The following is a 25,591-nucleotide window of genomic DNA, read 5'->3' as shown; positions in this document are numbered from 1 at the left end:
AAATTCTTGCCATAATAGTGGTTTTATTTATATGAATAATTGATTAAGTAATTGATTTGATGTGTACATAGTTGCTACTTGCTAATGTAAAAGCATTAACTAATTGGTGTATTAATCAATCATGAGATGCCTTACACTAAATTAAACTGTGTTGATTGTGCTAGAGTTTTATACTAATGTGGTAGAACTTCTTGCTTTTGATCAAGATCAGCAAATATAGTTATCCTTATAAATTAAGGACAAATCACATGTTTAAGTTTTTGTTCTTTTTCACAAAGATTATGCTGTCATTTTACATTATTGTGTAGTTCAATTATAGTCCAAAGCAGGACCATAGAATACACAAGGATAATGTTAATGGAGTTATACAAAGGCTTGTGCTATTTAAATACTAAAAAGAGTAGCTATTATTCATACACTAGTTTTATTTATATATATATATATATATATATATATATATATATATTATCTCCATTCTTGAGTTTAAAAAATGTATAAGTAAACACTAATTTAATTATTTAAGTACTAAAAGGCAAGAAATGTGTAATAATTGAAAGATTTACCCTCCAATGTTCATTAGCTGTCAAGAATTAATTAGAGCCTGCCCAAATCTTAACAGAAGCTTTTTCAAGAGCTGGACATGATCACACACAACTTGTTGTTGTTCTTATTATGTAACTGTTTTTTTTTTTATTTCAGGTTGGTTTGCATTATGAAGTTTTAGCTATTTTGTTGGAGAAGACACCATAACTTTGCTATCAGTTTAATGACAATTTATTTTTATTTTCAGTTGTGTTGACTGTTGAGCTATTAAACTTCTTTAATTGTCGTATTTGAATTATATTGTCGTTATATTTCATTAGATCAAGACTTTGTTAGTTATTGTGTATTTTGGTTTGTTGATTTCAATCTTATGACATTGCATAATAGTATGGTAGAATTTTTTTTATTTGATTGAAAAAACCGAACAAACCGAACCAAACCAAACTGATTTTAATTGGTTTGGTTTGGTTCGGATGACCTTGGAAAAAAAACCGAACCAAACCGAACCGCAGCTTAATTAAACGATCGGATCGGATGGCTTTTCCTTCAAAAACCGAACCAAACCGCACCGCGAACACCCCTAGGTGTGTCTCCCATTATTGTGTGGTCGTTTCTTGTGCGCTTGGTATCTCGGTGTTGCCGATCTTCGTCCGAGTCGTGCTGACGACTCAGATCAAGGGAAGCGCTGCGGTTGTCCCTTTTACTATGTCGCCGTTCTGGCGATTTCTCTTATCCGTGGTTGCGTGAGGTGCTGCGACCATTTCTTCTTTCGTGTCGCTGAGTTGGCGACCTTCCGTGGCGAGATTTTGATCTGGAAGTTGCATGGCTTCTGATGAGCGGATAATTTATACGCTTTTCGGCATTGTTTTTAGTATGTTTTTAGTAGGATCTAGTTACTTTTAGGGATGTTTTTATTAGTTTTTATGTTAAATTCACATTTCTGGACTTTACTATGAGTTTGTGTGTTTTTCTGTGATTTCAGGTATTTTCTGGCTGAAATTGAGGGACTTGAGCAAAAATCAGATTCAGAGGTTGAAGAAGGACTGCTGATGCTGTTGGATTCTGACCTCCCTGCACTCAAAGTGGATTTTCTGGAGCTACAGAACTTCAAATGGCGCGCTTCCAATTGCGTTGGAAATTAGACATCTAGGGCTTTCCAATAATATATAATAGTCCATACTTTGAATAAGGATTGATGACGTAAACTGGCGTTCAACGCCAGTTCCATGCTGCAGTCTGGCATCCAGCGCCAGAAACAAGTTGCAAAGTGGAGTTCAACGCCAGAAACATGTTACAAACTGGCGTTCAACTCCAAGAATGACCTCTCCACGTGTAAACTTCAAGCTCAGCCCAAGCACACACCAAGCGGGCCCCGGAAGTGGATTTCTGCATCAATTACTTATCTCTGTAAACCCTAGTAACTAGTTTTTATAAATAGGACTTTTTACTATTGAGTTTTCATCTTTAGATCACGTTTGGGGGCTGGCCTTTCGGCCATGCCTGGACCTTCATCACTTATGTATTTTCAACGGTAGAGTTTTTACACACCATAGATTAAGGTGTGCAGCTCTGCTGTTCCTCAAAGATTAATGCAAAGTACTACTGTTTTTCTATTCAATTCAACTTATTCTGCTTCTAAGATATTCATTCGTACTTCAATATGATGGATGTGATGATCGTGACAGTCATCATCATTCACAACTTATGAACGCGTGCCTGACAACCACTTCCATTCTACCTTCGATTGAATGGATATCTCTTGGATATCTAATACAGGGGACCGAGTCCGAGTTATTAATGTCTTCGTGGTATAAGTTAGAACCCATGGATGGCCATTCCTGAGATCCGGAAAGTCTAAACCTTGTCTGTGGTATTCCGAGTAGGATCTGGGAAGGGATGGCTGTGACGAGCTTCAAACTCGCGAGTGCTGGGCGTAGTGACAGACGCAAAAGGATCAATGGATACTATTCCAGTATGATCGAGAACCGGCAGATGATTAGTCGTGCCGTGACAGAGCATTTGGACCTTTTTCACTGAGAGGATGAGATGTAGCCATTGACAACGGTGATGCCCTACATACAGCTTGCCATGGAAAGGAGTAGGATTGATTGGATGAAGATAGCAGGAAAGCAGAGAGCAATGAGGAACGAAAGCATCTCTATACACTTATCTGAAATTCTCACCAATGAATTACATAAGTACCACTATCCTATTTTATATTTTATTTAATTTTCATCCACTATAATTTCTTAAAACTATTTGAATCTGCCTAACTGAGATTTACAAGGTGACCATAGCTTGCTTCAAGCCGACAATTTCCGTGGGATCGACCCTTACTCACGTAAGGTTTATTACTTGGACGACCCAGTGCACTTGCTGGTTAGTTGTACGAAGTTGTGAAACAGATATAAGATCATGAACGTGCGTATTGAGTTTTTAGCGCCGTTACCAAGGAATAGAATGATCACGATTTCGCACACCAAGTTTTTGGCGCCGTTGCCGGAGATTGTTCGAGTTTGGACAACTGACGGTTCATCTTATTGCTCAGATTAGGTAATTTTCTTTTTCGTTTTATTTTTAAAAAAAAAAATTTGTTTTCAAAAATCTTTCAAAAAAAAAATTTCTTTTCCTTTTGTTTTCGAAAATTATTCTAAATTTTTAAGAATGAATTCTAATGTTTCAAAATGGTATGCTGAAGTTTGGCTGGCCATCAAGCTTTAGACTAACCTGGTATGATTCCTGGAATCTTGATTGAGGACTTTGAATTCATTGCTTCCTTTTTCCTATGTTTTCAAAAAAAATAAAATATACAAAAATCCAAAAAAATTAATAAAATCATAAATATAAAAAAATATTTTTTGTTTCTTGTTTGAGTCTAGAGTCAATTTTTAAGTTTGGTGTCAATTGCATTTTTTCTAAAAATTTATGCATTTTTCGAAAATTCATGCATTCATAGTGTTCTTCATGATCTTCAAGTTGTTCTTGGTAAGTCTTCTTGTTTGATCTTGATGTTTTCTTATTTTGTGTCTTTTCTTGTTTTTCATATGCATTCTTAAATTCTTAGTGTCTAAAAATTAAAAAAAAAAATTAAGTTTGGTGTCTTGCATATTTTTCTTTTCTTAAAAATTTTCAAAAATAAGTTCTAGGTGTTCATCTTGATCTTCAAAGTGTTCTTGGTCTTCATCTTGACATTCATAGTGTTCTTGCATGCATCACATATTTTGATCCAAAATTTTCATGCATTGAGTCAATTTTGTGTTTTTCTCTCTCATTATTAAAAATTCAAAAATCAAAAAAATATCTTTTCCTTATTTTACTCAAAATTTTCGAAAATATGATTTGATTTAGTCAAAAAGTTTTTAAATTTAATTGTTTCTTATGAATCAAATCAAATTTTCAATTTAAAAATCTTATCTTTTCAAAATCTTTTTCAAAAATCAAATCTTTTTCAAAATTTCTTTCTAATATTTTCGAAAATTTTTCAAATTAATTTTCAAAAATATTTTTCTTAATTTTAGTTCATGATTTTCGAATTTAATGTGATTGATTCGAAAATATTAAGTTGTTACTTGCTTATTAAGAAAGGTTCAATCTTTAAACTCTAGAATCATATCTTTTTATTTTCTTGTTAGTCAAGTAATCAACTTTAGTTTTCAAAATCAAATCTTTTTTATTTTCTTTTCAAATCTTTTTCAAATTAAAATTTCAATCATATCTTTTTCAAATTCAATTTCAAAATCTTTTCTAACTTCTTATCTTTTTAAAATTGATTTTCAAATCTTATCTTTTTATTTCAATCATATCTTTTTAAATTTCAATCATATCTTTTTCAAAAACAAATTTCAAAACTTTTTCAATCAATCTTATCTTTTTGTTTCAATCATATATTTTTCAAAACTACCTAACTAATCCTCTCTCTCTTATTTTCAAAAATTCCCTCTCTCCTTTTTCAAAATTTCTTTTTAATTAATTAATTGTTTTAAATTTTAATTTTAATTTTATTCTTCCTTTAATTTTCGAAAATCATCAACTCCTTTTTAAAATTTATTTTCGAAATCTAACTTTCAAATTTAATATTTATTTTAATTAAATTTCGAAATTCTCTCTCTCATCTCCTTCTATTTATTTATTCATCTACTAACACTTCTCTTTCACCCAAAATTCGAACTCCATCTCCCTCTCTGTGTTCGAGTTTTCCCTCTTCTCTTCTCCACATTACATTCTTTTCTTCTTCTACTCACACAAAGGAATCTCTATACTGTGACATAGAGGATTCCATATTTTCTTTGTTATTCCCTTCTTTGTCATATGAGCAGAAGCAAGGACAAGAACATTCTTATTGAAGCAGATCCTGAACCTGAAAGGACTCTAAAAAGGAAACTAAGAGAAGCTAAAATACAACAATCCAGAGACAACCTTACAGGAATTTTCGAACAGGAAGAGGAGATGGCAGCCGAAAATAATAATAATGCAAGGAGGATGCTTGGTGACTTTACTGCACCTAATTCCAATTTACATGGAAGAAGCATCTCCATTCCTGCCATTGGAGCAAACAATTTTAATCTGAAACCTCAATTAGTTTCTCTGATGCAGCAAAACTGCAAGTTTCATGGACTTCCATCTGAAGATCCTTTTCAATTCTTAACTGAATTCTTACAGATCTGTGATACTATTAAGACTAATGGAGTAGATCCTGAAGTCTATAGGCTCATACTTTTCCCGTTTGCTGTAAGAGACAGAGCTAGAGGGTGGTTGGACTCTCAAACCCAAAATAGCCTGAACTCTTAGGATAAGCTGGTCACGGCTTTCTTAGCCAAGTTCTTTCCTCCTCAAAAGCTGAGTAAGCTTAGAGTGGATGTTCAAACCTTCAGACAAAAAGAAGGTGAATCCCTCTATGAAGCTTGGGAGAGATATAAGCAACTGACCAAAAAGTGTCCTTCTGACATGCTTTCAGAATGGACCATCCTGGATATATTCTATGATGGTCTGTCTGAATTAGCTAAGATGTCATTGGATACTTCTGCAGGTGGATCCATTCACCTAAAGAAAATGCCTGCAGAAGCTCAAGAACTCATTGACATGGTTGCTAATAACCAGTTCATGTACACTTCTGAGAGGAATCCTGTGAGTAATGGGACGCCTCAGAAGAAGGGAGTTCTTGAAATTGATACTCTGAATGCCATATTGGCTCAGAATAAAATATTGACTCAGCAAGTCAATATGATTTCTCAGAGTCTGAATGGAATGCAAGCTGCATCCAACAGTACTCAAGAGGCATCTTCTGAGGAAGAAGCTTATGATCCTGAGAACCCTGCAATAGCAGAGGTGAATTACATGGGTGAACCCTATGGAAACACCTATAATCTCTCATGGAGAAATCACCCAAATCTCTCATGGAAGGATCAACAAAAGCCTCAACAAGGCTTTAATAATGGTGGAAGAAACAGGTTTAGCAATAGCAAGCCTTTTCCATCATCCACTCAACAAAAGACAGAGAGTTCTAAGCAGAATCCATCTAATTTAGCAAACTTAGTCTCTGATCTGTCCAAGGCCACTTTAAGTTTCATGAGTGAAACAAGGTCCTCCATAAGAAATTTGGAGGTACAAGTGGGCCAGCTGAGTAAGAAGATAACTGAAACTCCTCCTAGTACTCTCCCAAGCAATACAGAAGAGAATCCAAAGAGAGAGTGCAAGGCCATTGATATAACCATCATGGCCGAACCTACAGGGGAGGAAAAGGACGTGAATCCAAGTGAGGAAGACCTCCTGGGATGTCCAGTGATCAACAAGGAGTTTTTCTTTGAGGAACCAAAGGAATCTGAGGCTCATCTAGAGACCATAGAAATTCCATTGAACCTCCTTATGCCCTTCATGAGCTCTGATGAGTATTCTTCTTGTGAAGAGAATGAGGATGTTACTGAAGAGCAAGTTGCCAAGTACCTTGGTGGAATCATGAAGCTGAATGCCAAATTATTTGGTAATGAGACTTGGGAAGATGAACCTCCCTTGCTCACCAATGAACTAAGTGATCTGGATCAACTGACATTGCCTCAGAAGAAACAGGATCCTGGAAAGTTCTTAACACCTTGTACCATAGGCACCATGACCTTTGAGAAGGCTCTATGTGACCTTGGGTCAGGGATAAACCTCATGCCCCTCTCTGTAATGGAGAAACTGGGAATCTTTGAGGTGCAAGCTGCCAGAATCTCATTAGAGATGGCAGACAACTCAATAAAACAGGCTTATGGACAAGTAGAGGACGTGTTAGTAAAGCTTGAAGGCCTTTACATCCCTGCTGATTTCATAATCCTAGACACTGGGAAGGAAGAGGATGAATCCATAATCCTTGGAAGACCCTTCCTAGCCCCAGCAAGAGCTGTGATTGATGTGGACAGAGGAGAGTTGGTCCTTCAACTGAATGAGGACTACCTTGTGTTTAAAACTCAAGGTCCTCCTTCTATAACCATGGAGAGGAAGCATGAAAACCTTCTCTCAGTGCAGAGTCAACTAAATCCCCCATAGTCAAACTCTAAGTTTGGTGTTGAACTCCCACATCCAAACTCTAAGTTTGGTGTTAGGAGTCTAAAAAATTGACCTGATCACCTGTGTGGCTCCATGAGAGCCCACTGTCAAGCTATTGACATTAAAGAAGCGCTTGTTGGGAGGCAACCCAATTTTTATTTATCTAATTTTATTTTTATTTTCATTGTTCTTTCATGTTTTATTAGGTTCATGATCATGTGGAGTCACAAAATAAATACAAAAATTAAAAACAGAATCAAAAATAACAGAAGAAAAATCACACCGTGGAGGAAGGACTTACTGGCGTTTAAACGCCAGTAAGGAGCATCTGGCTGGCGTTCAACGCCAGAACAAGCAACATCCTGGCGTTCAAACGCCAGGAATGCACCCTGAGAAGAGCTGGCGCTGAACGCCAGAAACAAGCATAGAACTGGCGTTCAACGCCAGAAACATGCTGCATCTGGGCATTGAACGCCCAGAACAAGCATCAATTCAGCGTTTAAACGCCAGAATTGCATGCAAAGGCGTTTTACATGCCTAATTGGTGCAGGGATGCAAATCCTTGACACCTCAGGATCTGTGGACTCCACAGGATCATCTCAGCATCTGTGGACCCCACAAGATCCCCACCTACCTCTACTCATACTCTCCCCTCTTCTCATTCATCCTCTCTTCCCAATAAACACCTTTCCCCAAAACCCTTCACCAATCACCTCAATCTCTCTCTTCCCTATTACTCATTCACCACTCACATCCATCCACTCTTCCCCATAAACCTACCTCATAAACCCCACCTACCCTCAAAATTCAAAATCACTTTCCCACCCAAACCCACCCCATATGGCCGAACCTTAACCCCTCTCCCTCCACTATATAAACCTCTCCATTCTTCTTCATTTTCACACAACACAACCCTCTCATCCCCTTCTTGGCCGAAATACAACCCTCTCTCCCTCTCTTCTATATCTTTTTCTTCTTCTTCTTTTCTTTCTTCTCTTGCTCGAGGGCGAGCAATATTCTAAGTTTGGTGTGGTAAAAGCATAAGCTTTTTGTTTTTCCATTACCATTGATGGCACCTAAGACCGGAGAATCCTCTAGAAAAGGGAAAGGGAAAGGGAAGACAAAAGCTTCCACCTCCGAGTCATGGGAGATGGAAAGATTCATCTCCAAAGCCCATCAAGACCACTTCTATGATGTTGTGGCCAAGAAGAAGGTGATCTCCGAGGTCCCTTTCAAACTCAAGAAAAATGAGTATCCGGAGATCCGACATGAGATCCAAAGAAGAGGTTGGAAAGTTCTAACAAACCCCATCCAACAAGTCGGAATTCTAATGGTTCAAGAGTTCTATACCAATGCATGGATCACTAGGAACCATGATCGAAGTAAGAACCCGAACCCAAAGAATTATCTCACCATGGTTCGGGGGAAATACTTAGATTTCAGTCCGGAAAATGTGAGGTTGGTGTTCAACTTACCAATGATGGAAGAGAACGCACGCCCCTACACAAGAAGAGTCAACTTTGATCAAAGGTTGGACCAAGTCCTCATGGACATATGTGTGGAAGGAGCTCAATAGAAGATTGACTCAAAAGGCAAACCGGTTCAACTGAGAAGACTGGACATTAAGCCTGTAGCTAGAGGATGGTTGGAGTTCATTCAACGCTCAATCATTCCACTAGCAACCGGTCTGAAGTTACAATAGACCGGGCCATCATGATCTATAGCATCATGATTGGGGAGGAAGTGGAGGTTCATGAGATTATACCTCAAGAACTCTACAAGGTGGCTAACAAGTCCTCCACTATGGCAAGGTTAGCCTTTCCTCACCTCATTTGCCACCTATGCAATTCGGCTGGGATTGACATAGAGGGAGATATCCTCATTGAAGAGGACAAGCCCATCATTAAGAAAAGGATGGAGCAAACAAGAGAGCCTATTCATGGATCTCAAGAGACGCATGAAGAAGCTCATCACCGAGAAATCCCTGAGATGCCTCAAGGGATGCACTTTCCTCCACAGAATTTTTGGGAGCAAATCAACACCTCCCTAGGAAAATTAAGTTCCAACATGGGACAATTAAGGGTGGAACATCAAGATCACTCCATCATCCTCCATGAAATTAGAGAATATCAAAGAGCAATGAGGGAGGAGCAACAAAGACAAGGAAGAGACATAGAAGAGCTCAAGGACATCATTGGTTCCTCAAGAAGGAAACGCCACCATCACTAAGGTGGACTCATTCCTTGTTCTCAAATTTTCTGTTTTTCGTTTTCTTTATGTTAAGTGTTTATCTATGTTAGTGTCTTATTACATGATCATTAGTATTTAGTAACTTTGTCTTAAAGTTATGAATGTCCTATGAATCCATCACCTCTCTTAAATGAAAAAATATTTTTAATTCAAAAGAACAAGAAGTACATGAGTTTCGAATTTATCCTTTAACTTAGTTTAATTATATTGATGTGGTGACAATACTTTTTGTTTTCTGAATGAATGCTTGAACAATGCATATGTCTTTTGAAGTTGTTGTTTATGAATGTTAAATATGTTGGCTCTTGAAGAATAAGGAAAAAGGAGACATGTTATTTGATAATCTAAAAAATCATAAAAATGATTCTTGAAGCAAGAAAAAGCAGTGAATACAAAGCTTGCGAAAAAAAATGTGGCGAAAAAAAAAATAGAAAAAAAAAAGAAAAAAAGCAAGCAGAAAAAGCCAAAAGCTCTTAAAACCAAGAGGCAAGAGCAAAAAGCCAGTAACCCTTAAAACCAAAAGGCAAGGGTAATAAAAAGGATCCAAGGCTTTGAGCATCAGTGGATAGGAGGGCCTAAAGGAATAAAATCCTGGCCTAAGCGGCTAAACCAAGCTGTCCCTAACCATGTGCTTGTGGCATGAAGGTGTCAAGTGAAAACTTGAGACTGAGCGGTTAAAGTCAAGGTCCAAAGCAAAGAATAGTGTGCTTAAGAACCCTGGACACCTCTAATTGGGGACTTTAGCAAAGCTGAGTCACAATCTGAAAAGGTTCACCCAGTTATGTGTCTGTGGCATTTATGTATCCGGTGGTAATACTGGAAAACAAAGTGCTTAGGGCCACGGCCAAGACTCATAAAGTAGTTGTGTTCAAGAATCAACATACTGAACTAGGAGAATCAATAACACTATCTGAACTCTAAGTTCCTATAGATGCCAATCATTCTGAACTTCAATGGATAAAGTGAGATGCCAAAACTATTCAAGAGGCCAAAAGCTACAAGACCCGCTCATCTGATTGGATCTATGTTTCATTGATATTTTGGAATTTATAGTATATTCTCTTCTTTTTATCCTATTTGATTTTCAGTTGCTTGGGGACAAGCAACAATTTAAGCTTGGTGTTGTGATGAGCGGATAATTTATACACTTTTTAGCATTGTTTTTAGTATGTTTTTAGTAGGATCTAGTTACTTTTAGGGATGTTTTTATTAGTTTTTATGTTAAATTCATATTTCTGGACTTTACTATGAGTTTGTGTGTTTTTCTGTGATTTCAGGTATTTTCTGGCTGAAATTGAGGGACTTGAGCAAAAATCAGATTCAGAGGTTGAAGAAGGACTGCTGATGCTGTTGGATTCTGACCTCCCTGCACTCAAAGTGGATTTTCTGGAGCTACAGAACTTCAAATGGCACGCTTTCAATTGCGTTGGAAAGTAGACATCTAGGGCTTTCCAGCAATATATAATAGTCCATACTTTGAATAAGGATTGATGACGCCATGCTGCAGTCTAGCATCCAGCGCCAGAAACAAGTTGCAAAGTGGAGTTCAACGCCAGAAACATGTTACAAACTGGCGTTCAACTCCAAGAATGACCTCTCCACGTGTAAACTTCAAGCTCAGCCCAAGCACACACCAAGCGGGCCCCGGAAGTGGATTTCTGCATCAATTACTTATCTCTGTAAACCCTAGTAACTAGTTTTTATAAATAGGACTTTTTACTATTGAGTTTTCATCTTTAGTTTCATCTTTAGATCACGTTTGGGGGCTGGCTTCTCGGCCATGCCTGGACCTTCATCACTTATGTATTTTCAACGGTAGAGTTTCTACACACCATAGATTAAGGTGTGGAGCTCTACTGTTCCTCAAAGATTAATGCAAAGTACTACTATTTTTCTATTCAATTCAACTTATTCAGCTTCTAAGATATTCATTCGTACTTCAATATGATGGATGTGATTATCGTGATAGTCATCATCATTCGCAACTTATGAACGCGTGCCTGACAACCACTTCCGTTCTACCTTAGATTGAATGGATATCTCTTGGATATCTAATACAGGGGACCGAGTCCGAGTTATTAGTGTCTTCGTGGTATAAGTTAGAACCCATGGATGGCCATTCCTGAGATCCGGAAAGTCTAAACCTTGTCTGTGGTATTCCGAGTAGGATCTGGGAAGGGATGGCTATGACGAGCTTCAAACTCGCGAGTGCTGGGCGTAGTGACAGACGCAAAAGGATCAATGGATCCTATTCCAGTATGATCGAGAACCGATAGATGATTAGCCGTGCCGTGACAGAGCATTTGGACCTTTTTCACTGAGAGGATGGGATGTAGCCATTGACAACGGTGATGCCCTACATACAGATTGCCATGGAAAGGAGTAGGTTGATTGGATGAAGACAGCAGGAAAGCAGAGAGCAATGAGGAACGAAAGTATCTCTATACGCTTATCTGAAATTCTCACCAATGAATTACATAAGTACCACTATCCTATTTTATATTTTATTTAATTTTCATCCACTATAATTTCTTAAAACTATTTGAATCCGCCTAACTGAGATTTACAAGGTGACCATAGCTTGCTTCAAGCCGACAATCTCCGTGGGATCGACCCTTACTCACGTAAGGTTTATTACTTGGACGACCCAGTGCACTTGCTGGTTTGTTGTACGAAGTTGTGAAACAGATATAAGATCATGAACGTGCGTATTGAGTTTTTAGCGCCGTTACCAAGGAATGGAATGATCACGATTTTGCACACCAGCTTCCGTGTTCGTTGTTGTGTCTTTCCTTGGTGGCCAATTTGCCTTCGAGTTCCTGGACCCGGAGGCAGAGATCTTGAATGGTTTGTGCCGCTTTGTCCCCTGTTTTCTTGGGGTGTCGCGGTTCCGTGATATGATCGTTCATGTGGTGGATAGTGCTTGCTATCCTGCCTTGGTTTATGACCTCCTGGTGTTCTGGGGTCGGATGGAGCGGTCGAGAATCATCCCGGCTTGAGGAGGTTTCTTCCAGTACGTCCCCCATTCCGGCTTTGGACGGCGCAGTTCCCCACAGACGGCGCCAATGTACAAGATGTCTCTGGTACGGGTTGAAGGATGGATCGGGAACCTGCGGGTCGAGGCGAAGACCGGGTCGTGTGACTGGAGTGATGGGGGGAGGTACCTGCAAAGACACTCCGACGCTCAAGTCAGAATGGATCTGAGAGGTGTAAGGTGTGAGGAATGAATGAATACCTGGAGGGACTTGGGTCCTCTATTTATAGGTGATGACGAGTATCTTATCTTATCTTATTTGGCTAAAATAAGGTAGACGTTTGAATTCGAAAGTTGGTTAGGAGCTCTGGAGGGCCGGTTTCGGGCCTTCTAGGAGAGAGGTGCGGGTCGGACCTGGGAAGCCGGGTTTGGGTGTAGTCCCGGGTCCAGGATCCGTGGCTCGGATCTGTAACAATATATTATATATATTTTTTATAATTCAGATCAACGGTTAAAACAACTGGTGCACTGGTATTCCCGGTGCACTTGAAATGTTTCCAATAGTATTATACCAACCTAACACGAGAAAAGCTTAAATTTGGCCTTTGAAGTTTTACTTGATAATCAGTTTGATTCTCGAGATTTAAATATATTTAGTTGGTCCCTCAATGTTATAACCATGAATCATGTTAGTTATTTTGCCACCAATCTAGCTAATAAAATACTTATGTGTATAAATAATCGATCACAAATAAATGGCTAGGATTAATAGTCATATTAGTCCCCGAAAGATAAGACATTCTTCAAATTTATTCCTGAAATATTTTTTCAATCAAATTAGTCCTTCAAAGATTGTGAATTAATCATATTTGTCTTCCAGTCACTCTATTAACAATTTTCTTTAAAGATTGATAGTGTAAAACGTTAATTGATAACATATATAATACATGATATATCTAATTGGATATTGACCAAATATGTTTATGAAAATTTATTAATTTAGTCATTTTCTCCAATTACAAAAATTCTATTTCCAATATGACCTAGTGACTAAATTGATAAATTTTCGTAAACATATTTAGTCAACGTCTAATTGAACATGGTATGTGTCATGTATGCTATTAGTTAATATTTCACATCATCAATCGTTGACGAAAATTGTGAGTAGAGTAACTGAAGGACAAATATGATTAATTCGTAATCTTTGAAAGACCAATTTAATTGAAAAAATCTTTTAGGAACGAATTTAAAGAATGGCTTATCTTTCAGAGACTAATTTAATTATTAACTCTAAATGGCTAGTTAACACTTAACATTGTACTATGTGACTCAATAACCTTAAACAAATTACAAGAAAATAATTGAACCATAGCCATCACACCAATCCTCTCCACATGTGGAACATACTTCTCTCTAAGGCTTTGTTTGGATGGATGGAACTAAGTGAAAAAGATGAAAGGAAGAGAAAAAAAAGTGGAGTGGAAGTTTATTTTTCCTTTAATTGTTTGGATGAAGAGGAATATATTCAATCCACTGAATATAAAATCAACCACTAGACCAGTCTGGTTAAGGACAAAGCTAGAGCATTTTTTAAAAATGGCCAATATGAAAAATATAACCCTAGAAAAATGAAAAAAATTAAAATTAGGATAGCTAACCTAAAAAGTAAAGGCTTTTATACACTTAAATTTTTAATTTTGGGGGAGAGAGACATCCCCCAAGTATATACTAACCTCTAATTGAGTCCGGTTCAAAATAAAAATGTTTGACAAAAATTTGATCAAAAATTTAAAAAAAAAAAAAAGTCTATAACCAATCAAACTTAATAATTAACCGATTTAAAATAATAAATAAACAATCAATTTTTTTAAATTATACATTTTATATATAAATATATTATTTTATTATACTTAAATTGAATTTCAATTGAACTTTTAAACTTCTACTTATCAAATTTTTATAACCTTACCGATAAGACATTACATGTGAGTATATATCTTAGCATAATGCTACCTCAGTAAAATCCCAAAAAAACTCAAGAATTATACCTCGAATCTTCAGCAAATCAAACTCTAAGTTTTATCTCAAAGAAATGTATTGAGATTTCTCCGTTAGCTTTATTTACTATAACAGAAGCTTAAAATACATCGTACAACAAAATCCAGTCACTGCTACTTTAGCTACACAATTACATCACAAATTCACAATTAATAAAAAAAGACAATTACATCACAAATTCACAATTAATAAAAAAAGAAAAATCTAGTAGCTACACAGATCAAATGAGTATAAAAAAAAGAATGGACTCTAACTTGGTCAAATTTCATCCATAGATGCTTAAACTTTTTGTTTGTTCCCATTACACATTCAGCAGAAGCAGTAGACGGGTATTGACATAAAAGGCAATATAATATTGTATATAATATGCCTTCATGTGATTGGTCAAAAAAATGTGACACAAAGCAACACATATATAACAAGTGGATTCTAGAATCCTTGATGAGACAGTGAAACGGGAAAGGCAAATCCCAGAGCCATTTTTTTTTTTTTTTTTGGTTATTCGAAAGCCGCATGTTTAGTCACATCGTGGCCAACGATTGATGGAGTAAGGCTTTCAATCTCCCATAGGCTGTGTTGGTGTGTATGTTTAGCCGAAAAATATGAAAATCAATCCTTCCTTGGGCAATTTCATTTGGAAAGGGTTATTGTTGAGTGTAGGGTGAGGCTACCAATCCCTTGGCATGTTGACTCTCCATCTCAAGAAGCATCAATGACTTTTGCCTCTGGTATCTGTTTCTCTTGGCGGCTAATGCTGCAAAAGAAACAACATAATAGTCAACAGTTAGAATAGGATTGATTAAAGAAATAAAAGATATCACTAATGCTATTTCTGCGACTCACTTTGACAACAATCCAAACAACTACTCACAAATCCCGTGTGATGTGATTTTGCAGGGGCTTATTTTATTTTATCTTATTTTACTATTTATTTTTTTGTGTCTGTAATCACATTCCACAGGGGTGGTTGATAAGTTGATTGGTTGGAGAGTCATCAAAATAGTAAAACTGAATAGATATACCAAGCTCTGTCAAATCAATCATTTTTAGATGGCTTAACATTTTCATTTGAAGACAATACAATTCGGTAAAAGTGTACTTTAGATGGCTTCTACTTTGAAGATAGTTGACAATGCACAATGTTGAAAATTCAGGTCATGCATGTCAAATATCAAAGCATGAAGTAGTAACAGTTCAGTAAAAGATTGTAGAAAATATGTGCAAGAAACTAAGAGATCAGGGAACAACAAGAATCCCAGCTAAGAAATCTAGCAACAGTTGTAAGTATTTCTGGTGGCTTTGATAGTGGATCTGGAATCACAAACCTATTATGCATTTTTTATCACAAACATTCTTTTCTAAGCACAGAGTTACACTGAAAGTAAGTCATACTCTTGAAGCAGGTGTTATATATATATATATATATAGAGAGAGAGAGAGAGAGAGAGAGAGAGAGAGAGAGAGAGAGACTTTTCTAGCTATTGAACTAACAAATAGGTAACATAATATTCGAATAGAGTCCTCTTCAATCTTCAATAAGAAAATAAATCTAAATTCTAGAAGAATCCTTTGTAACAACAAATAGGATAAAAGTGTTTCTAAATTTTTCTTTCGAGGGACTAATATGTGTAAATTCATAACTTATTCCAATTTTGCCGGCATATTAAAGCTTATTCTTGACCTATATTCTTGAAATGTTTATAGAAATATTATGCATTTTTAATTATTAATACAAAATATCTAAAATTCCTTATATAATTAAAAAAGATATTAAAAATATTTTGAAAAAATAGTTTGTACTTTGATATCTATAAAATATCAAGATATTATCATTTATCTACAAAATAATCTATATCTTAGTGTGGAAAAGATGAAGATGCTTAGATGAATGAGCGGCCAAATACATATGGAAAGAATAATGAATGAGGATATAAGAAGAAAAAGTTGGAATAACACCTATTGTTGCATAAATGGTAGAATCCCGTGTTAGGTGTTTCAGACATGTGCAGAGAAGATTGGTAGAGTATTCAATTAAGAGGGTGACTCAAATAGAAGATAGATAAGTGGCAAAAGATGGAAGAAGACCTAAACGAACCATGTACAAGATGGTCAAAAGAGATTTATATGTAAACAGTTTCACTTGAAAGATGACATATGATAGGACACAATAGCATTATTTAATCCATGTAACAGATATCACCTATGGATAAGACTTTGCTTCTGATGTTTGTTGTGGTTGAGAAGGAATGTCTGTCTTTAATCAAGTTTTTTACCCCTCTATTTGTTATGGGAGTCGTCCTTTTCATAACATATTTGTAGTGATCACTACCCAATCTAATCATTTAACATATGCAAAAGGATTGACGGTAAAAGATTCATTGGTTCTTTTTTGCACTAATGATGGTGTGCAATTACAGTAACCGTTAAAGCATAAGTTTGGAGATCTAAAGGCTGTTAATTAATGGCCCCTATTTCTCACATTTTGAACCCAGCTTTATGTGTGATTTATCATTACTCCACTTTTTTTTTTTTTCGTTACTTCTCTCTTTTCCACCATATTAACGTCCTCTATTTCACTAAATTATCACAAAAGTAGCAAGAAGCAACATGAAAATCCCAATCTGATTTGCATCCAGCTTATCAGGTGACAAAAACAAACTCATGAAGCTTTGATGAGTCCCATATGAGATGATCTTTGTTAGATTTCAAGAGTTGAATATATGAATCAGCAAGTGTATGATCTTGATCAGAGATGAATCACAGAATTGTAAGTTTCTTGGAAAGGAAGTAAAGTATCTCAATTGCATGAATGATTAATCTGATTACAAAGGAGAGACTAGTGATACTCTAACTAACTATGTGAGCTCACTAACCATTCTCTTGCTCAACTAATTCAGTTATGGCTACACTACTCTTATCAATCTTTAAGTGCTCCTTCCAAGAATATTGCACCACCTGTTGGAGAACTAACCACAAGTGTAATACAGCGATTACATTGTCCAGCATTAAATGCCGAAGTCTTGGCAAGAGAACATTCTCGATTCAACCTCCTTTCCACCATATTAACGTCCTCAATTTCATAGGAGGAAAGAAAAAGGGGGAGCAATGACAATAATTTTGAATAATATTTAGGATCAATGTACTAGATAGAAAACAAATACATAAAATTGAAACCAAAATGTGAGGAATAAGTGTCACCACTTAAGAGCCATCAAATCTCAGCCTATGATCCAACTGTCATTCTAATTGTGCAAGTGTGCAACATTAGTGCAAAACAATGAAGCACCAACAAATCTTTTTCTGGGATTTGAGAGCTCATTCCCCCGTTTTATTTTTATTGGTTTCCTTTTCTTTACCGGTTCTCTTTAAGGACTGGACCGTATCCTCTAATCCTGTGTAAATATTCCCTCACTTTTTTATCTGTTAGGTATGTTGGTTGCAGGGTAAGAGTGAGTATAAATTTTACCTGAGTTCTCATGTGTAAAAACACAAAAAAAAAAAAAATGAAAAACGCACGCACACACACAAACAAGAACAAAACAAAACCAAGGAAACAAGCTTGGCAGAGGAACAGATACCATAGTTAGCGTCCCCAAAAACATTAAAGCTAGATGGAAGAATCTCGTTAAAATTAGACTTACATGTTAATTCATGAGGCAGAGCAAAGTCATAATCATTTCTTCTCCTCCTGATGAAGACAAAGACCAGCAGCACCACCACACAGAAAACAAAAAAGCATGACAAGCCTATTGCAATTTTACCCTGAGTAGATAACCTTCCATTCTCCCAAAATATAGGACAGGATGGCAAGGTTGGAACACCGCACAAACCTTTGTTGCTGGAGAGACTGAGCCAAAAACAATCAAACAAAAAAAAAACGTGTGTAAACATTATTTCTAAATGGGTTTAAAGTTCAATTTCCCCCCACCCCTCCCCCAACCTCCAAAATAAATAATTGATTATTTCTGGTAGCTTCATGACTGTGAGCCACTGATTAATCAAAGAGTATTACGATGATCAGGGTATCAAAGAAGTCTCCATGTCTCAATGGATTGCAAAATACAAATTTTATCCGTATTCTTCATAGACGCACAATTCCAAGTACTCCCCCATTTAAAAAAGGCCTGTTCTTTTTCAACTTTTTCTGTAGTTTTTTTTTTTTTTTTTTTTTTTTTGGTGAAGCTAGTCATTTTTTTTCTTCTTATTTTAAAGAGGGTAAATTCAGTTTAAAAAGTGATCTTGCAACTCATCAAATTCACTTCAGGCTAACACCAAAATGGCCATATAGCCAACATTGGGCAATGGCGGTGTCCATTTAGCTAAGTTTAGCATTCAATGCTGATGTCAGAGGATACTCAAGACTAGAAGGGATTATGTGGCTCTTCTTCCAGATTACAAAAACATACAGATATAGTAAAAGATAGAATTGTTTACATATGTTAAATAGCATTATGCAGAACTTGATAGAAAGGCTATCAGATTAAAGTGACATACTCAATAGCTCCACCATGGACACCAATCGAATAAAGTTCCTCCGGCACTCGTCCTTCCAATAAGTTACCATTCAATAGCCTGTCATGATAGAATGGATTATGAAAAAAATAAATGAATAATAAATAAATAGATAACTTAATTGAGCAAAAAAAGAGTCTCCTGGATGAAAAGACAACCATTTAAGACTGTAGTAGAGATTAAGTATTAATTGTCCATCCTCTCCTTAATGGGAATATATACATAGAATGGTCTTAGCTTGTAACACCCAAAATCAGCTTAATTAAGGACTAAGCAAAGTTAAACACAGGATATTGCTTTTCATTCTCACCATACTCATACTAAGATTTAGTTTAAAGCACTGCTGACTAACCCTTTCTTTACAAATATGTGGCAGCTTTTCTTAATATGATAAGGTAGCTCTAACTCTGCTGCAAAGGCAGTAATCAGGCCAAAGTTTATACTGGAAAAGCAATATCCAGGTAGAACTTAGATAAAAGGATATAAAGTATGCCAAAGAAAATTCTTGGAGAAATAATTATACATAACCTTATTTTAGATAGGTCTGTCAGACCTTTTCTTTTTGATACACTTCAATTGTACCACTAAGTCCATCTAGGAGACCCCTTTGGTAACATAACACTTGGTTGTAATTTTCAAAAGAGAGGCCAATCTATGAGTAAATTTTCTCAAAACCTGAGTTGTTTATTGTAGGATTACCATATCAATTTAACCTTTTCTTTTCCCTCCGTGGCTTTCCCGTGACCAACAATCCCAAACCTTACATCTATTATATGAGAATCAAAACTAAAATAGCAAGTCATTTTTCAATTAAGTACAGCAGTCTCTTCCCTTTAAATATCGTTGTTGCTGTACAAACTAACGCAGTATTGTAAAATGTAAACATCAAAGAAAAGAAGTTGCATTGAAGATCTTTAAGATATAAATGAAAAAGAAAGAAAACATAATATTTAGTTTAGCCAAACATACTAAAATTTTTAAAAAGATTTTTTTTATTAAAAGAATTTTTTTTCTTGCAACTTAATGATATCTAAACACGCATTTAAGAAACTTTATTAGATAAAGTGCATCCTGGTGCCCAAGTATCACATTAATGCAAGGTCTAGAGGAGAGCCGCATCCAAAAAGGTTGGAATGTAAACAGCATAACCTAATAATTGCATCAATGGCTAATACCTCAACCGTTGCTCCAAGGCTCCCCTTCAAGGAAATTTATTAAATAAATGAAATAAATAAGAAGGGTTCATTGAAACCATATTATATTAAACATGAACGTGATGCAAATCATGACACACACACAATAAAAGCACGGAGACAATAGAGTAGGCTCAACTGATGAAGATCAAAGCACTTATGTATCTTAGGTTTAATTCCCATTATTAATTCCCACTTCGTTGACAATCTTTAAGTACCATCATACAGCATTGGCAAGCCATCTGAGATGCTCTGGCATCACATTGTGTAGCCTACTCCCAGTGAACTTCTTTGATACCAAAACTAGGCATGGTCAATACGCCCGTCACTTCTCTTTACCCCCAAAAAGATGAATTAAAAAAAAAACTCATCCAAAGGAGAAGATTTCAGGGTTTGATATAATGATGATACTAAAAAAGTGAGCAACGTAAATAAAATAGCACATACTTACACAAGTTTCAAACTAGATGAAGCTATACTATCTGGTATGGAGCCCGTCAACTGATTGTTGGACAGATCCCTACAACATGCATCGCAGAGAACAAATAAAATACAAAATAAATCAGACAGCTGAAGGCTAATATCTACTCCAAATATTTTGGTTTAATTACCTTGGAGGCCAATTTCACTCAATTTTCAAACAGGTCCCTGTAGTTAAAAATTTATAATTAAGTGTCTGTATTGTACAAAAAACTTCATGAAGGTCCTATCATTATAAAAACATTAGTTAAAACAAGATGCTCCTTTTGGCGGACAAATACCCCTTGTATAAACCCACCTTCTCTTTTATCAATCCATCACTCTTCAGCATGGCTTCAGTTCATTCCCCTAAACCCGAAAGAACCCAAGATAGCAGGTTCAGTGACTAGTTTACAGCGGTTGTGGTGTGCGTAGTGGTAGTTAGGGAAGTTGCATTCATGAGAGAAAGAGAGAGAGAGGATGAAGAGGGTAATTGGCTGTCTGAAGTAAACCACATTAACTGTAGGGTAGGGGGTAAAATAATATATGCTAGTTTTAATGATAGATTTCTGTTTTATATAATTGAACAGTTTAGATCAGTAAAAAGTCTAAAATGTGTCACTTGACTTTATATGTGTATTACAGCATTACTAGAAACTTTTTTTGTAATGGTGGTTCAATGTAACGACTTGGTTGCAGAAAAAATGCTAAATGCAGAGACTTAAATACAAACTTCTAAACTATGGGACCTACTGAAAAATCAGGTGAAACTGTAAAGACCTTCAGAATATATATATATATATATATATATATATATATATATATATATATATATATATATATCACCAATGGATGTCCTCAGAATTTGAATGTGACAGAAAAATATAGGCTCTGATTACAATGAGGGATGAGAAGTGCACATGAATGAAGTAATCAAACAAAGTACTCTGCTCAGTAGAGTTCTGTAAATAACTTACAGGTGTATCAGCGACTTTTGGCCTAGTCCATTAGGTATTTCACCCATCAAAGAATTAGAACTCAGGTTCCTGTAAAATTAAATAGAGATTGCCAGATAATTAGTACCAATAAAAACATGACTATATCTGTCTAGGACAACACATGCTGGAAGCATAAGCTTGATGAATGATGATATACTACATCTGTATAGGAGCATATGAATAAAAAATTATGGCCAATATATGTAGAAAGAACACTTTATTACAATTCATAATTCATGAAATGGGGTATAAGATTTGAGGTTCACACTAGCATATAGTTATGGAATTCTAATAATGATGTTAAGAACAAGAGAAAATAAGAAGAGCTTAAGCATAATGCAGTTAAATTGTTGCACTAGTCGGTGTTTGTTCAAAATGTAGAGGTGTTACTCCGTCAACACCGTTTAGCATATTATAACATAAATACTGTAGCCACCAGATGGAATGAAACTATGGGTGATAGTACCAAAGCCATTCATTTTCAAAATAGCATTCATATTGTTATGATTGACTGCACAAGGAACAAAATATAACAAAAACAAGATAATAATTGTAAAGTGCAGACTCTTATATCTGCTATAACAAAACAACAGTCAGATTATTTCAAAGCAAGGGAGAAAATGTATAGACCTATGTCAATTAGCATATTTTTCTACTGGATCCCGGCTAGGACATGAAAGCTGAGATCCCATATAATATCGCTGCAGATTCTCACTGGGATGGGATGGGAACCTCGCTAGGATCTCACGAGATTAACTACTATAATACAATGCTTGCTAACATCAACAAAGCTAAGCCACATTGTACAAAGATGTCTAAGCATATGTTGGGCTGTTGATACTTACAGGCTTACCAAGTCTGACAAAAGACTAATCTGGTCACTTATGTCCCCTTTCAAGCCTTGACTGCCCAGATCTCTGAAATGACAAGTGAAACAAAGATAAGGTCAAAAGTTTTAGGGTTTATTAATAAGGGGAAAGACTTTTTACTCGAATTTCAAATGTGAAATGTAGCTCGAATAATGATAAACCCATCCTTACCTGATTACCAAAATTTCAGTTCTTACTAATTGTGCTTAATTTTTATCGGGTAGCATTCTTGTTCATGCAGTTCGTACGAAATTTTCATCATCCCATGTAGCATTTTTTGTAAAATTAAGAAATTACATCAAGGGATAAGGACTATTCCCTGAACAATAATCGAAATCTATCCTCACCTCCACCTTTTTACCCTTTCTTCTTTCCAGTTGGACCCATAATCCACCGCCAAGCAACCTTTTATGTTTAATGGGAAGGAGTCTTGATAAGCCCAAAAGTTTGTTGGCAGGATAATGTTTTTGTTAGGAAAATACCTTTTTCTAGTTTTGTACAAAGAATGACTAAGACTTATGAAACCTCTGATAAAAATGATGGCTGCAAGACATGACGAATACATTCACATATACCATTAGCAGAATTAGCACATGGAGGCTACCTACCTTACCATTAGCTGTACACTTAAAGTGTGAAAATGAAATGGAATGCAGATTATTGTTAAGAAATCTTTCAAGATATCATGTATATGATGTACGAAGAAACATTAGCTAATTAAATTAGAAGCTGAATTACATTAGTTAAAATTTAAAAGAACTGAAAAAGGAAGAATACTTACATTTGACTTATCACGAGACCAGTGTTATCCTTACTCATACGGCAGGTAACTCCCTCCCATGCATCCCAATTAGTAGGTGCACATGGATCACCATTCCAACCCATCCTCTCTGGAATCCGAAGTGAATCTTTCAATGCTTTCATGGCAACCGCTGCCAAACAAACAAATAAACAGAATATCATAAAACTGAAAGTGAAGGAGAAAAACAAAAATGAAAACCCCCAGCACATATCGTTGACCAAAATTCTTACGGTGTTGCGGTTCAATCAAAAAATATATTGACCTTGTTCTCCTTTCTAATTACCCAGTGATATAAAAAATTAAAATAAAAAAAATCAAAATAATATGATGAATTACTAGAATTATTACCAAAAAAGAACATCAAAAGTAAAAACACAACAGCCACCTATGTAATTGGTAACTATATTTGCACTAGATTCACGAAACATAATTAGTAGCTATATTTCAGGAAAATCCAGAATCATTCCTTTCTAGCAAGAAAGTTTCCAAATTTGCACAACATTATCAACACAAAAGGAAAAAAAACAAAGGACATTTCTAAATTTCAACAAGATCAACGAATCAAAACTCTACCTTGTTGGGGAACAGTGGAAGGATCATTAGGGACAAGAGCGTAATTCTCAACCCCACAGATGAGAGGCGCACCCTTCACACCCTTGAACTTCACGCTCAGAGCACTGCTACTCAAATTCTTCACCGTGTGATGCCACGTGTACGCCGCAAAACCGCCAACGCTGCGGTATATGTCAATCCTAGTCAAATTCTCGCCGTTGACCCACACATCGAACACTCTCTCCCCCGCCTTCCGCACCTTCCCTTCAATCTCCGCAAAATGCAGCCACAGAAGGTAATCAAGCTTCGCATCCACGCTCAATTCGTACTCAATTACTCCCCCCTCTTCCTCCGCCGTTGTCACCGCAGTCTGGTACAGCTTCTCCGGGAAGTAATTTGGCTTCTGGTCGGTGCCTTTGATGCCGTACTTGGTGGAAACCGCCACAAATTTGTCGGAATTGGCGGTCCTGTAGTCAGAATCGGCCTGCCAGGACCGGCCAAATCGGTCGGAATCTGCACTGAAGCCCGGGCCCCACTGACCGGAGCCGCAAGAGAGGCGGCCATAGTTGACTAGAACAATGTCGGTGGTAGCGGTGGAAGCGGCGTCGTAGGAATTCGGATCGACAGAGAATAGCTCGAGAGAGGAGATGACGGGGGGATCAGTGGCGAAGCTGTAGAAGCAGACGGGGACGGCGTCGGCGTCGGAGGGAGAAGAGGCGAGGAGGTCGGAGTAGGCGCCGCGGCGGGAGAGGGAGCTTGGCCAGGGGGAGCGCCAGGAGAAGACGATGGTGGAGCGGACGGAGACGTCGAAGGAGGGAGGGTGGGCCTTGCCGTCGTAGTTGTCGTATACGACGAAGGTGCGCAGGAGGAAGCGGCGGTGAGCAGAGGAAGTAGAAGAGGAAGGAGGGAGTGGGAGGGTGTAGCAGTTCTTTTTGCCGGAGGAGGTTGGGAAGAAGCGGAGGGTCTTCTCGTGAGGGTGCTGGAAGAGGAGGGGCTCCGAGACGATTGAAGTGGCGCCACCGGAGAAGTAGCGGTCGGAGAGCCAAGTGGTGTTGAAAGGGTCGGTGGTGTTAGTGGGACTGCCGCAGTCGATGTGGTAAGAGAAACCTGCAATTATTATATTATTATTCTTATCAGAGAATGAGAGTGAATCAGATTGGAATATTATTAGTTATGAGAATGAGTGAGTTTGTGTGGAGGGAGATGCATGTTTCTTACCATAAGGATAGGAAGAAGAGGGAGAGGGAGAGGGAGAGGGGAGAGGGGTAGTGGTGGTGGTTGTGATAATCGTGGTTAGGAGGAGGAGGAGGAGGAGGAGAAGAGGGAGAGTGAGGGACATTGTATTTGTATTTCAGTATTTGTATGAATGAGTGTGGGCGTTTATTCTAGTGAGACAGTTAGAAGGGGGGCCAATTCCAAATGGGAAAGGTAAGGTAAGTGCGGAGAGGCAATAATGGAGTGGAGTGTAGATCCAAGAAGAAAGAGAACCGGGGTGTGTCTGTGTTGTGAGCTGTGACTTTCTGTCAGAGACTCGGTGGGTTGAGTGAGTTCAAAGAGAGAGAACTGATAGTGATAAGTGAGCCAAAATCCAAGGGAGGGGTAAGATTTTCCAGCAACAATAGGGGTGGCAATGGTAGGATATCATAGGATTTGGATTCAACTTTAACGTTATTGGATTTAACTCTAATTTTATGTGTAGGTTAAAATTTTTATATAAAGTCAACTTTACTCTCTCAACTATAACTCAATCCGCTCTTAATCTGCAAATATCTGACCTTACCAGCAAGTTACAGAAAAGATACACTATTATTATATAATTTGATGATAATTTAAAATAGAACTAATTTTTATGTAAAAAA

At 36.9% G+C, this 25,591-nt stretch overlaps 1 protein-coding gene and 1 non-coding gene across 3 annotated transcripts; both read right to left on the bottom strand.

Moving 5' to 3' along the window:
* Positions 1 to 5,385: 5,385 nt before the first annotated feature.
* On the bottom strand, positions 5,386 to 5,493 carry LOC112753172 (small nucleolar RNA R71). Its single transcript, XR_003177568.1, has one exon. It is a non-coding gene; the product is annotated as a small nucleolar RNA R71 (small nucleolar RNA).
* Positions 5,494 to 14,366: 8,873 nt separating this feature from the next.
* On the bottom strand, positions 14,367 to 25,390 carry LOC112750532 (receptor-like protein 4). Of its 2 annotated transcripts, none has more exons than XM_025799299.3 (9): positions 24,951 to 25,390; positions 23,754 to 24,839; positions 23,160 to 23,310; positions 22,355 to 22,426; positions 21,489 to 21,557; positions 20,504 to 20,572; positions 18,842 to 18,919; positions 17,989 to 18,194; positions 14,367 to 15,101 (listed from the first exon to the last, which is right to left on the bottom strand). In XM_025799299.3, the coding sequence occupies exons 1-9, from the start codon at positions 25,069 to 25,071 to the stop codon at positions 14,992 to 14,994; spliced, it is 1,962 nt and encodes a 653-aa protein (XP_025655084.1). In that variant the 5' UTR covers positions 25,072 to 25,390; the 3' UTR covers positions 14,367 to 14,991. The 2 variants fall into 2 exon arrangements, with proteins under 2 accessions (XP_025655084.1, XP_025655085.1); XM_025799300.3 differs by lacking the exon at positions 14,367 to 15,101 and adding an exon at positions 17,060 to 17,767.
* Between the last annotated feature and the right edge of the window lie 201 nt (positions 25,391 to 25,591).

Source organism: Arachis hypogaea, chromosome 15 (assembly GCF_003086295.3).
Source record: "Arachis hypogaea cultivar Tifrunner chromosome 15, arahy.Tifrunner.gnm2.J5K5, whole genome shotgun sequence".
NCBI lineage: Eukaryota > Viridiplantae > Streptophyta > Magnoliopsida > Fabales > Fabaceae > Arachis > Arachis hypogaea.
The sequence above is the reverse complement of the archived record's forward strand: the minus strand, read 5'-3'. Positions and strand labels throughout refer to the sequence as shown.